The sequence below is a fragment of the Gavialis gangeticus genome, unplaced genomic scaffold (genome assembly GCF_001723915.1).
Source record: "Gavialis gangeticus isolate Ggan-Ray unplaced genomic scaffold, GavGan_comp1, whole genome shotgun sequence".
In the NCBI taxonomy this organism is placed as follows: domain Eukaryota; kingdom Metazoa; phylum Chordata; order Crocodylia; family Gavialidae; genus Gavialis; species Gavialis gangeticus.
The window spans coordinates 10,430,293-10,442,895 of record NW_017728996.1 but is presented as its reverse complement, the minus strand read 5'-3'; the positions used below and the strand labels follow the sequence as shown (position 1 = coordinate 10,442,895).

Genomic DNA, 12,603 nt, shown 5'->3' with positions numbered 1-12,603 from the left:
GCACCACTGGCGGTTCTTACCTTGTCGCCTGGGGGGTGTCTCACTGCAGCCCCTTGCAGGGGCTCAGGGGGCGGTGCTGGGGCTGGGACAGGCCTCTGGCCCCCAGTGTGGGGAGTTTTTTGGGCGTGTGGTGCTGACGCATTCCCTGTAGGTGGAGCTGGGCGGGAGCTGGGGAAGGAAGGGGACGGAGGGGGGAGCTGGGGAGGAGGCCGAGAGCTATCCACTGACCGACCCTGCAACTTTCAGCCCGTTGCTTCACATCTCTGACGTCTCGTGCTGAGTAACATGAAGAAAAACCATAGAATTGCACAAGTGAGGAACACAAGGGATGTTCAGACCTCAGGGAGGCGGGCCACATGTTAGCCCCGCCCCCTCACTGAGAGCCACTAGTATCTCTTTTCCCCTGCCTGATCTGCTGCTCTGCTTTCTGTTCCCTGCCCAATCCACTGTTCTGCTTCCTGCCCTATCCGCCGCTGCACTGCTTGGACTCTACCCTGGTCTGCCCCGTGCCACATGCAACGCTTGTGCCGCAGGTTGGCCACCACTGATCTAGTCCAGCATTTCTCAACCCAGGGGTCGCGACCCAAACATGGGTCATGAGAAAATATGAAAGGGTCATGGACAAACTTTCAAAATGCGTTGTCCCTTGCAGGCTGGCACAGTTCCCACCTGCAAGGGGCTGCTAGGGCCCCCTCCATGCCCCACACACCCACCCTCTGCCCCACATGCTGGGGCAGGGGGCAGCAGGTCAGGACTGGTCATTGATGTTTATAAGTGGGTCCTAGTACAAAAAAAGTTGAGAACCACTGATATAGTCCATCCCCCTGACCCAACCATAACACCTTTTTTCTTTTTAAGGTGAATATAGGGCAGGGGCGGGCAATTATTTCAGGTGTGGGCTGCTTACTGAGTTTTGGCAAGCCATCGAGGGCCACATGACAGGCAGCCAGGGGCAGATAAATATTAATTTTCTAAATTTTTTAGGGGCCCCACGGGCCAAATAGAATGGCCTGGCGGGCCTCATTTTGACCCCTCCCTCCCCCGCCCCGATATAGGATCTTGCCTTAGATTCCTTTATTCACCTTTAACTGTCATAGTAGCAGGTCTTTTTCCTGGCCCTAGGGGCCCATAATAGTCTAGCAAATCGGCTTCTGAACTGAAAGTGAATTTCATCTTTTGAGAAGCATTGTTGTATGCATAAAGAGTGCATGACAAGGCAGAGGACATTCATCTCCTGTTTGAAAAACTTCAAAACTTTTATACTCTTGGTCTTCATTGATAGACTTGGAAGCTTGTTCAAGCATAAATATAGCTGCAGTGTCTTATGAACTGTTGCAATGCAAGCTGAAATTTTGTGGGTGTATGTAGTTGAAGCATGTATAACAAGGTTTTCACCTTGGGCATCCATTGGTTTCACCCACTCAAATCTCTCTCTTTCAGGTCTTAGAGTGGTTTGATTGTACAGTCATCCAGTTAGTTTTATCCAGTTCAGCTTGGTATGACTGAAATTTAAAGACCCTGGAAGTCACTGTGAATAAAATAGCAAACGATATTTAAATAATTGGTACTAAGGCCCACAGAGCATGTGGCCTCCTCCTGCTATCGCCTCAAAGAAATTTATATATCATATCTTGTATTTCAAAAATACAAATCAAAAGGACCTAAAACATTTATACTACTTGTTTTAGAAGCTTAAAGAATGGAGGGAATTCTTTAAGGAAAACTTTCACCAACGTACCTTGTGTTGTCATCCAATGCGAAAGTCAAAGTAAAAGCACCATTTCATTGTCTACTACTCATATAGTTTTAATTGAAAGATAAATTACAATATTTAATAGTAAAATAAATTATTTAAAATAATTTCTAATGCAAGGTAGGTGAGATTTTTAGACTTGTATGAATGAATCCTTAGACTCTTTTAACCTTGGCCTGCTTTACTGGAATTGTTTACATTAAAAGATTACTTCATCTTGAATCAAAAAAGTGGAGTAAAACTCATTTCCTTGAGGAAAGAAATAAAAATGAGCATTTCCCACGAAGCAGTCAGTATACATGGGAATTTGGCCAGGCTCATGAACTGAATTTAAGATTTACATGGTTCCATGGTTGTATTCATTCAGTACTGAACATAATGAAAACGTGGTCAGATCCAAAGACCGTTGCAGTTACTTTCGCTTGTTTCCGAGGCTCACATATGTGAACAAATTGTCCTATTTGTATTGGAAGCTGTTTTGATTATTCTTTCCCCAGTTTTCAAAATCTGTTCAACATAACTTCTGTTCTTTTATCTTCAGGTGAGGAAAACTTAATCCTGTTAGCTGGCCGACATGAATTTCCATTCAGCTTTCAACTCCCACAAGAGTAAGTGAAATAATGCAACCCGGAATTATATGTTTTGTTAGTTCTTGAAAAATAAGCAGAATAAACTGGAGCAACTTGATCATTAGTTTTGATTCTTCTACATCAACCTGATAAACTAGCCTTTATGTTTACGCTGAACGGTGGCAAGGATGCTTCTTGTCTTGCTTTGATTTCCCCAGGGGACATAAATGTACTAGATGCAAGATGGTAAACATCTGTGTGTACAGAAAGTGTTTTAAGTTTGGAATTCTAATATAAACTCATTGCATACGAGAATATTTTTGTGACTGTTCCAGACCTTTGGTGACCTCTTTTACTGGGAAGTATGGCAGCATTCAATACTGTGTAAAAGCAGTTCTGGAAAGGCCTGTAGCACCTGATGAGAGTGTCGAGAGAGAACTTCAGGTTGTCAGCCATATTGATGTCAGCTCACCAGCTTTATTGGTAAGAGCATTGTTTTTAATTAATTGAATTAGATCTATTTTGAAGAAGAATTCTCATGCATCCATAACCACTTCACTAGTATTTTGGTGTCTCATTTTGTTGATTTCTGAAAGCATATAAGCTCCCTTTTAAGCTTTCTCTATAAATAGATGATCTTGGGCTATGTGAACTGCAAACATAGTTGCTTTTTTATTAGAATTGATTACATCCCTGCTGGCAGGGCTGCTATTGCCAAAAAAGTTAGGCAGGCTTGAAATGCATTAATAAGGCTTAATAATAATAATGCTGAAGCATAAAGTAGTTACTCCTACCAGAGCAACTATATTCACAGGGCTGCAGTGTCCTAAACTCTTCAGTAATAGTAGGTTGAGGAACAGTAATTATAGAAGAGTATTAATCATGCTCTAGGCTGTTATTTAAGCTCTGGCCATTATGTTATGTATCCTTCCATTTTGCATGTCATTTTCTAACATTAAGTCCATGCATGCAGCTGCTTCAGAGATCTTTTCAGTTATTTCCTTATGACAGATTTGGCCACATTAAAGCATTGAACTTCTAATAATCACTAGAAATACTGTGGAGTAATAAGAAAGATCAGACTATAAGTAACAACAGAATGGGCAAGATGGAAGCTAATGAGCTAGATTCTTTTATCTAAACCCATATTATCAAAATAATATAAAATTATACCTTGCACTTTCATGATAGTAACTAGGACCTAATGGTTATTCATTTAAATATGAATGAATGATTTCTGCTTTATTGAAGTGCTTGGATAATTTTAACTTTCCATCATAATGCTGATGTGGCTAAGATGTAGGTTTTGGCATTAGATGATCATTTTTCTTCTAATAGAGTTACATACTTTTTGTTTCATGTTTCTTTAAAATTTAGAGCTAGAACTTTATGTAAATGTTTTGGCAGTGACATCTGTAAAGAGCAGATGGTCCTTATGTTACACACAGCTTCAGAAAATAGGTAATATTAACCATACTGTATTTGCACAATATTGAATATATAAAGACTCTTGTATTTTGTTGTTGGGACTGGACAAGACTTAACAGTTCTTTCTAAAAACATTCAGTTTTGTAATCCCCTAATATCATTTTTAATGTAAGTTTATTAAGCTATACTATGAAGAATAGCTTGTTCAGCATGCCTATAAAGTTAAATAGCTTTAATGTATTTCTGCAAAGTATCTTCTGCCGTCTTTAGAACTACATCCTCATCTTCTTACTATTGTATAAAAAAGGCAAGAAATAATGTTTTCCAAAAATGTTCTGGATAAGGATGGCATATGTTACTTTAGAAGTCCACTCATCCTTGGCTTGTCACTTGAACACTTGACTTATGTTTATCATCAATAATTAACACTTTGAATAAGTTGTAGTTTTATTCAGTCATAAAAATGCTCAAACCCTTCACTGTGACTGAAGTTTCCTTTATTCTTGAGTCTTCCAGGAAGACCAAATCAAAGAGCACTCTAATGTGGGGAACAATCAGAAAGTTTCTTAGCAACCAGTAGTTCAGGCCTTTTTCTTGTATCATAAAGAAGCAAAAAGGGCATAAACTAGTTTTATCTCTTTACAGTTCATTGTCTAAGCAATAGTCAAAAAAGACCAGTTTACCCCATGGTATATGGTCTCTTAACTGAGCATTTGTAGTGACAGTACCAACTTATCGGTTTGTGTTGAGGGTGGTTGTTTCACTGCACAACTTTGATTCTGGAGAACAGAAATTCGGATGTCTAGGGCTCTGGGTTGTAACTTAGCCCACTCCAGTAGAATGTTGTGTCCATCCAGAAGCAGCTTTTGAAACCAGTGAACCTGTGCTTGTCCTGAACAAATTGCGAGATTTGAGCTATGTATCTTCAGCAATAACTGCCTGCTGTATGTTGGCTTGTGGTAGTGACAAAGATAGATAGATAGATAGAAGGAAAGAAAGAAGAAAGAAAAAGCCTAGGATTCTGACTAGGCAACTTGGTGAACTAGGACTCTTGTAGCCTGGATTTGTTTATTTTAGCTGAATTTTGCAAAATTTGGTCAGAGTTCCTGGAGCTTTGCATAGACAATATGAAAGTCACTTACAGTGACTGCTCACTTGGTGGTTCAGTTGTTTTCATCATTTTAAGTGTAAATGTTAATAATTCTCTCTTATATGATTTGATTTAATATTGCAAACCTGCTAAAGAAGCTCATCACTTCATGCACAAAATATGCTCATTTCCACACGCACCCTTCTCCCTTACCATGATGGATGGTATCTAGGAAGTAGATGGTATTTTATCTGCCAACCAAATAGCTGCCTGCTCCAGATGAATGGGCAAAACAAACTCTGCAAGGCTTCATTAACTGCTTTCCTATTTCTGCAACCAACTGAAATGTTACATGAATGCAATGATTCCCATCTAGCATGGGTACTCTCAGCCTTTCTAAAGGCCATGTCTATAAAAACTTGATGAACTTCAATTGAAATATTTGCAAGAGAATTAATACATTGAAAATGCACATCTTGCTTTTGCCTTGGGCCATTTTTCTTTTCAAGTGCAAAGTAAGAAGAAAACAGCCAAACTTGCAAGTAGTAGTAATTCTTGGCTCCACTGAAATCAAATGACAACATTTTTCTTGTCTTGAGTAGTAGGAAGATTTGGTCCCAAGCAGATGTGAAGGCTGTTTGCATTAATCTGAATATTACAATGAAGTAATGTGGCAATTTTTGATACAAGCTAGATAAAGAGAATTCTGAGATGTTGGTGGGTTTTTTTTAGATGCCTGTTTTGAGAAGCCGGGAGAAGATGGTTGGGTGCTGGCTTTTCACTTCTGGCCCAGTGTCTCTGAGTGCCAAAATTGAGAGGAAGGGATACTGTAATGGTAAGAACTTTTTCTTACAACTTGATTTACTTGTTTCTTCGATAGCAAGTAAGAGGTTTTTGTGATCTGTGCAACCCAGAAACTATGTAAGCCTAGTGTGTGATGGCTGGAACAAATATTTGTGTAACTTAAAAGTTAGTAAAATCAGATCTGTGTAAATTGAGTTAAAAGATATCTTCTGTTAGTAATGCAAATTGAAAACTAGTAGTATTATGCAGTGTTGTTAACAAAAAAGACATCGCATCTGAGCTGCTGTGGATGTCAAGGGCCAAAGAATAATGCTCTTCACTAAGATCCACTGTTTAATACTGGTCTTTTTCTATAGAAGTTCTAGAGGAACGTGCTGTGAAATGTACAAGCGTACAGTATATGAACATTTTTGATGACTCTTCGTGGGTTCTGGTCCCACAGTAATTACTAAGGTGATAATTGTGATAGTGCACATGTTCCATCATAATTAGAGAACAGCTATACTATATTTAGCAAATGCATGTTTGTAACTTGTCTATCAAAAACTTCTGTATGAACAATCATGAAACATTAGTATGTAGTATAAGGCTATATCCTCCACCAGTTTGCAAAGAAACTGTTTGGCAGGAGTTGACACAATTAATATAAAATTAGTAATAACATGGCACGTGATGTAGGGATCTTAAAGTTTTTTTTATAGGTACACTCAGAGCAAAGGTGCTAGATGCATACAAAATATTCATAGGACTCCTTTTCTTTTTTTCTTTTTAATTTTTAGGAGAAGCAATACCAATCTATGCAGAAATTGAAAACTGTTCCTCTCGTCTGGTTGTTCCAAAAGCTGCCATTTTTCAAACACAGACTTATTTGGCCAGTGGGAAGACTAAGACTTTCCGTCAGATGGTTGCCAATGTGCGAGGAAACCATATCTCCTCTGGGAGCACAGATACCTGGAATGGGAAAACTTTGAAAATCCCTCCTGTAACCCCTTCCATACTTGATTGCTGTATCATCAGAGTAGAGTATACTTTAGCTGTAAGTGCAGGTTTTCATCACATATACTTATTTTTTAGTACTAAATTTATCATCAGAATTTCATTAGTACTTGACAGGTTTAAGCTTGATAAAGTGTAACATTGCATCTTGGCTTTATCTGAAGAAAAGTCTTAAATGCTTGCAGAGTGCAAACATGTAACTGATGACTGATTAAAAGTTGAAATAGAAACTAAGCTATTTTCAACATATGTCCAGTCAGGCATGGAAAGTTCCAGGAACAAACAGGAGGTGGTTGGTGTTAGTATCGAAAAGGGCGCATGGTGGTCAAAATAACTGGGATTTGAGATTGGCATGGAAGAGCTTTGTGTTTTGAGACGGAGCTCCTACGTTAAGGAGGGGAAAACGTGCCGATTGTGTTGATATTTTGCTGTATGGGAGGAGAAAGATTGAAGATAATTCCTAAGCTATAAGGCTGAATAACAGAAGTAATGGTGATGAGGAAAGTGGAGAGTGTTTAGGGGAAGTTTTACATGTCTATAGACAAGCTCATCTGGAAAAAATTTCAGGCTGAAATGCATGCCTGGATAGATGGTGACACTGCAGAAGTGATAAGGAAGATCTGAAAGTCTTCCATGTAAAGATGCTGGTCAAAACAGTAAGCAAAGCAAGAGAAGGTCATTCAAAGACAAGGGCCCTGATCCTACCACACATTAGCTGCTTAAATATGTTCCTATTCTATCCTATTGAAGTCTCTGAAAATCTATTCATGCGTCTTTTTTTTTTTTTCACATAATATGCTATGTTCTTAGCCTTAAAACCAAGCTATAAAAAACAGAAAGGAGGGGTAGGATCCACCTGCCTTTTACGTTAAGTTTTTCAGGGACTCAGGAAGGGTGGAATGAGCTTACACTAAAGTGCCTACTATCTCCACTTTGGTGCTTTGCAGGTAGAGAAAGATGTGGGCCAAGATGCAGAAAGAAAATAATGGTTTTGAGATTTACCAAAGATGCAAAGTGCTAGCCATATTCATTTGGAATCACTAAATTTCTTAGTATCTTTAAGTTGGCGTACGCTACAGGAGTTCTACTGGCTTCTGTGAACTACTGTTCTGTTGCATTTTTGTGACTTGTCTAAATCTGTTGTATTTGGTGGGGTTTATCACATAGGTGTATATCCATATACCTGGTGCTAAGAAACTGATGATTGAAATGCCCTTGGTGATTGGCACAATTCCCTGCACTGGGTTTTCAAGCAGGAACTCCAGCGTTACCAGCCAGTTTAGTATGGAAATGAGTTGGCTGGCGCTGACCATGCCAGAACACCCTGAAGGTAAACATGTTGAGCTTTTTCATCATTTGGATAATTTTTCTGTACTACGGAAGCAGGGAAGTTGTGCCAGTTCAAGAGCTAAATCCAATAAAAAATTTAGGCCACTAAAGTAGTATTTAGACCCGTGTCCAAATTTGCCATCCAAGCTATTGCAGATCATTAGTGCAAGAGGGAGCATAACTAGGTAGCTGAAAAGTATTCAAGGACCAAACCCCAGTAAATTACAGTCTTATGCTCACACGTGCATGCACACGCAGTCTCCCCTCAAATATTGAACTTGGTCTCCCAACTCTTAATAGTGAGCAAATGTCTCTCACCTAGTAGTGAACAAATGTTTCACTGCTAGGGTAGCAGATGAAAGGTGGACAGCTTTAAGCTGCAGGGAGTATTCCTCATTCTTTTGAAGGTAGAATTGGAAACAGGGCTGTGCGAAATGGCTGTGTTTCGATTCAGTTTCGGATTCAGCTGTTTTGGAGGACAGCGATTTGTTTTAGTGTTTTGGATCGTTGTCCTATTTCGTTTTGGCCGAATGTCTCTGCCAAGTCTCCTCGGAATCTTTTCCGATTGAGCTACAAGGCAAGCTCTGCACAGCCCTACCCAGCTGGGTGAGGCTGGGGGCTTGGGGCCCCAGCAGGGAGCAGGACGGGGCCATGGGTGGCTCGTCCAGGGGAGGGGCAGGGCCACTGCCCACCCTGCAGACGAGGAAACCCCCCATGCAGATCTCTGACCCCTGTCACGTCAGATCGCGGGGCAGGGAAGCAGCTCAGAGCTGCAAGCAAGCCTGCTGGTCCCTGCTGCATGAGTCAGCTACGCAGGGAGCAGAGATCTGCACCAGGGGTCTCCTCGCACCCACTGCCTGCCCCATGCTGCCCCAGATCTCTGCCCCCTGAGGAGCCAGGTCTCGTGGCAGGGTAGCAGCATACAGCTGTTTCCCTGCAAGCCTGGCTCCGAAGCGCCGAAATTTTCCGAAATGTTTCGGATGCCTCATTTCATTTCGGAGATGTTCCTGAGCCTTCCGTTTCGATTTGGATTTGGTGTTTCGGGCACTGAAACAGCCTGAAACACCTCCGAAATTAAATGGCTGCCAAAATTTCATACAGCCCTAGTAAACGTCTACCTTAGAGGTGTCCTGTATGTTGGCTGTACCTGGCATTCTCCTGAGTTGAAAGATTTTTTTTCTGATTTTTGGATCTCCCTTCTGAAAGAAATCGCTCGGGTTTCTGGATTCCATTTTGAGGTCAGGTCCCTAAAAATTAAGCACATCAGCACAAACTTGAATCTGCCAGAAAATAATTTAATTTTGTAACATGCTTCTAATAAGTGACATACCCCGTGCTTTTCTTACTGTGGTATTTAAATCGGGTATCAAACATCCAACCCTTTTGGCTGCTGGACTACCATGGAATCCAGGGCATCATCACTTCTTGCACACCTCCACCACAGCAAGTGGCTTTCTAGCCCACAGTCACTTGCCCCACTGCAGCTGCTACTGCAGGGCCATGGAGGCCTCCCCATTTGCCAGTCCAGATCCCTCTCACAAGCAGCTTAGTAGTCTAGCTCTGGCCCTGGGCCCTGAGTGAATCTGATACCTCTGATTTAAATAATGTGTTCAGTATTGGTAGAATTTTTCATAGTTTTCTGTTTGTGGTATAATGTTCTTGGGGACTGTGGGCAAACAGTCTGGAAAGTTGTGACTAGTTGAACAAGCTGATTATGTAACAGCAGTCTCTTGCTTTCAGCACCACCAAATTATGCTGATGTAGTGTCAGAGGAAGAATGCTGTAGACATGTTCCAGCTTACCCACAACCAATAGACTGTGAGGAGCAACTATCTTGTCCCATGTTTGCTTATATACAGGAGTTTCGGTTTCAGCCTCCGCCTCTCTATTCAGAGGTAAAAAGAAAATCTATTATACGTTTTTCAAAATATTCTGTAAATGCAAGGATTGGAGGAAGTTAATCACTGATTTTTTTTTTTTCCTTTCGGCAGATTGATCCACATCCTACTAATGTAGAAGAAATCCAGCCTGTTTCTTTCACGCTCTAAAGAGACTTTGAAATAAGCTTTATTGTGATGGAATAGAAGGTTTTATCTTTCTGCTGCTTCAGCTGACAGTCAAGCTAAAAAGAAACTGGTCACTGAAGCTAAGTTTTTGAATAAGGAAGAATGGAAGTGCAAAGGCAGGAGTTGGAAGTTGAGCATGCTAAGCAGCTGGAAAGGATTGGTCTGTATCTGCCTACACAGAGGACGTTGTGCACCTCATTGCAACAAAGTGTGAGCAGCAAGTTCGGGATGTCAGGGAAGTATCCAAGAAGAAAGAAAAGTTCCTTTTTTTAATGGAAATGTTACTGAGCGACAAGGAAGCGTTTTAAAGTTGTTTCAAGGAGGAACTAATGTGTACTGTAACTTAAAGACTTTTCTGGGAGAATTTGGATGAACGTACCATTACGCCAAGAGCTTGAAAGGCAGGAGTTTTGCATGGTCCGCAGCTGAGAAAGGAACACTAACTGAAATATGGAGCCCACATTAATGCCAGCTTAAAACAAGCTTTTTTTTTCCCATGACACTATACTCTTCTAAGATCAGTCATGTGGTACTATATCATAATTCAGACTGAATTTAAATGTGTCATGGATAGTTAAAATATGGTTATTTATGCAATATTATGAAGGCAAGCATGTATTGTATGAAAAACTAAAACTATGTAAAAGAGAAAGTTGGACTTTGATAATGGCTTATGCACTATGCTTTCTTGAAGGGACTCTTAAGAAATTATTCTAGCCTCTTCTGCTACTGTGCTAGTTCTGTATCTTAAGCTTATGGATAGCATGATAAAGGGAAACATGGCAAGGGGAAATCCCTTTTTGCCAACAGCAAATCTGTTTAGCAAAGTGGACTATATTTATTTATTCAAATGCCTTTTGAAGCCTACCTCTCTTAAATAGCCAGTTAGGGTCAGATCTGAGACCAAAAATGTCTTGTAAAACTCCAAAAACTCTAAAAGGGTCCCTAATTGATTTCTAAAGTGAAGAAATAAAAAAGGCTGGGAGCATAGGAAAGAGTGTAATATACTTGGAGTAGACTTAGCTTGTATGTGAAGACAAAGGAGAAATCAGGGAAGCAAGATTCCTCTAACGGCACAAATCTTTTTAACTCCTGCCGTTTTGTTTGAAGACATTGCCTGTTGTTGAGGCTGCACTGTTCATTGCTATCCATACTCTTTAGTGTTTTTGCTGTCTCTAATTTTGTTTTTGTGCAATATTTTACTATTTTCTTCCTCAGGTCATTTAGAACAGTGAGATTTTTTTTGTTGCTGCTAAGGATGGAGGCACAGTGCTACTCTGTGCTGCCTTCATGTCAAGTAGAGTGTTTGCTTCCTGCTGAGCGTTAATTGGTAATCCACCTGATGAGGCACTCAAGAGTTCACTCAGAAAGGAACAGGAGGATGGCAAACGCTATATGCAAACTTCCAGTTTACAGTCAAGTATTTAACGTAAGGGTTTTTTGAACTGTTTAGACAACTTCATATATTTTACAAAAGGGTTTGGGTTTAGAAATCTTGGTGCTTCACATGGCAGAATACTATACTTTCTGGTAACTTAAGTGAGATGTATTGAATTGAATTCATTTCATCAATAACTGCAGTTTTAAAAAATAATTTAAGTGGTTTTCTATGGCGGGGGAGAAAAATCATCAGTCATTTAAGAAGCAGGGATTTTTTCTACAAGCATATCTGTATTTTTTACTCTCTATCCTTTTAGCAAGACTCTCCTCTTGTACATTGTCTAACTTCTACCACTTCACCTCTGTTACCTGTTCAGTCCATGGTGTAGAAGAGCTGTAATGACAAAGATGCATATCATTTCAAACTGCAGTTATTTTTTTATTTGTAATTTGAAGTATTGTTTTCCTATCAAATGTAATTTCAACTAAAACTTGATTGCACATTTTAGAAAAGTCCATCCTGAGAGAGATCATACTTGTCTTAAAGTTTCAAGTTGTAGCTTTCATGCCTTTTTTTAATTGATGGCTTGCCCATACAGTCGAGCAGCATTTTTGCTTGCAGAACCTTGAAAGGGATCAAGCAAATATTTTCCTTAAACAGATATCATTTTAGTTTACTTGAACAGTAATGTGGTTGTGTATTGACTTGCATGTAGCTGTTTCAGAATATTAGCCTAATGATCATTAGGTGCTTATGACCATAATACCTTCTAGGTGATTAACTGGCTAACTTGTTGGTATGAACATGGTTACGCAATTCAGAGCATGTGTCAATGAAGGGTAAAGATGCAGCTGTTTTGTCTCTGTGTGTGTGTGTGTGTGTGTGTGTGTGTGTGTGTGTGTGTGTGTGTGTGTGTGTGTGTGTGTGTGTGTGTGCGTGCGCGCGCACGTTGTGTTTTTTTAATCTTTGAGTTGCTTTTTTGGTTGTTATTTGCAGAAAACCTGTGGCCTTAGATTGTTTGCTGCAAAAAAAAAAAGCAAAAGAAACAAAAAAAACCCTAGAAAAGTGTTTCTTAAGAAACACACACGGCTCTTTGAGGGGGGGAGGTGAAAAACACTGCCAAATTCTCCTCTCTGGCTCCTAGTTAAGAGAGTCGAATTTGGTCCCAAAATACGTACTGTTTGTTT

The 12,603-nt window shown here is 40.0% G+C and overlaps 1 protein-coding gene across 1 annotated transcript; it reads left to right on the top strand.

Moving 5' to 3' along the window:
* Nucleotides 1-2,200: 2,200 nt before the first annotated feature.
* ARRDC4 (arrestin domain containing 4) lies at nt 2,201-12,051 on the top strand (the record flags this gene model as incomplete). Its single annotated transcript, XM_019504025.1, has 7 exons — nt 2,201-2,361; nt 2,658-2,805; nt 5,573-5,675; nt 6,424-6,680; nt 7,808-7,970; nt 9,710-9,864; nt 9,961-12,051. Coding segments are annotated over 7 exons (1,044 nt in total), but the record flags the coding sequence as incomplete, so codon positions are not given.
* Nucleotides 12,052-12,603: the final 552 nt, after the last annotated feature.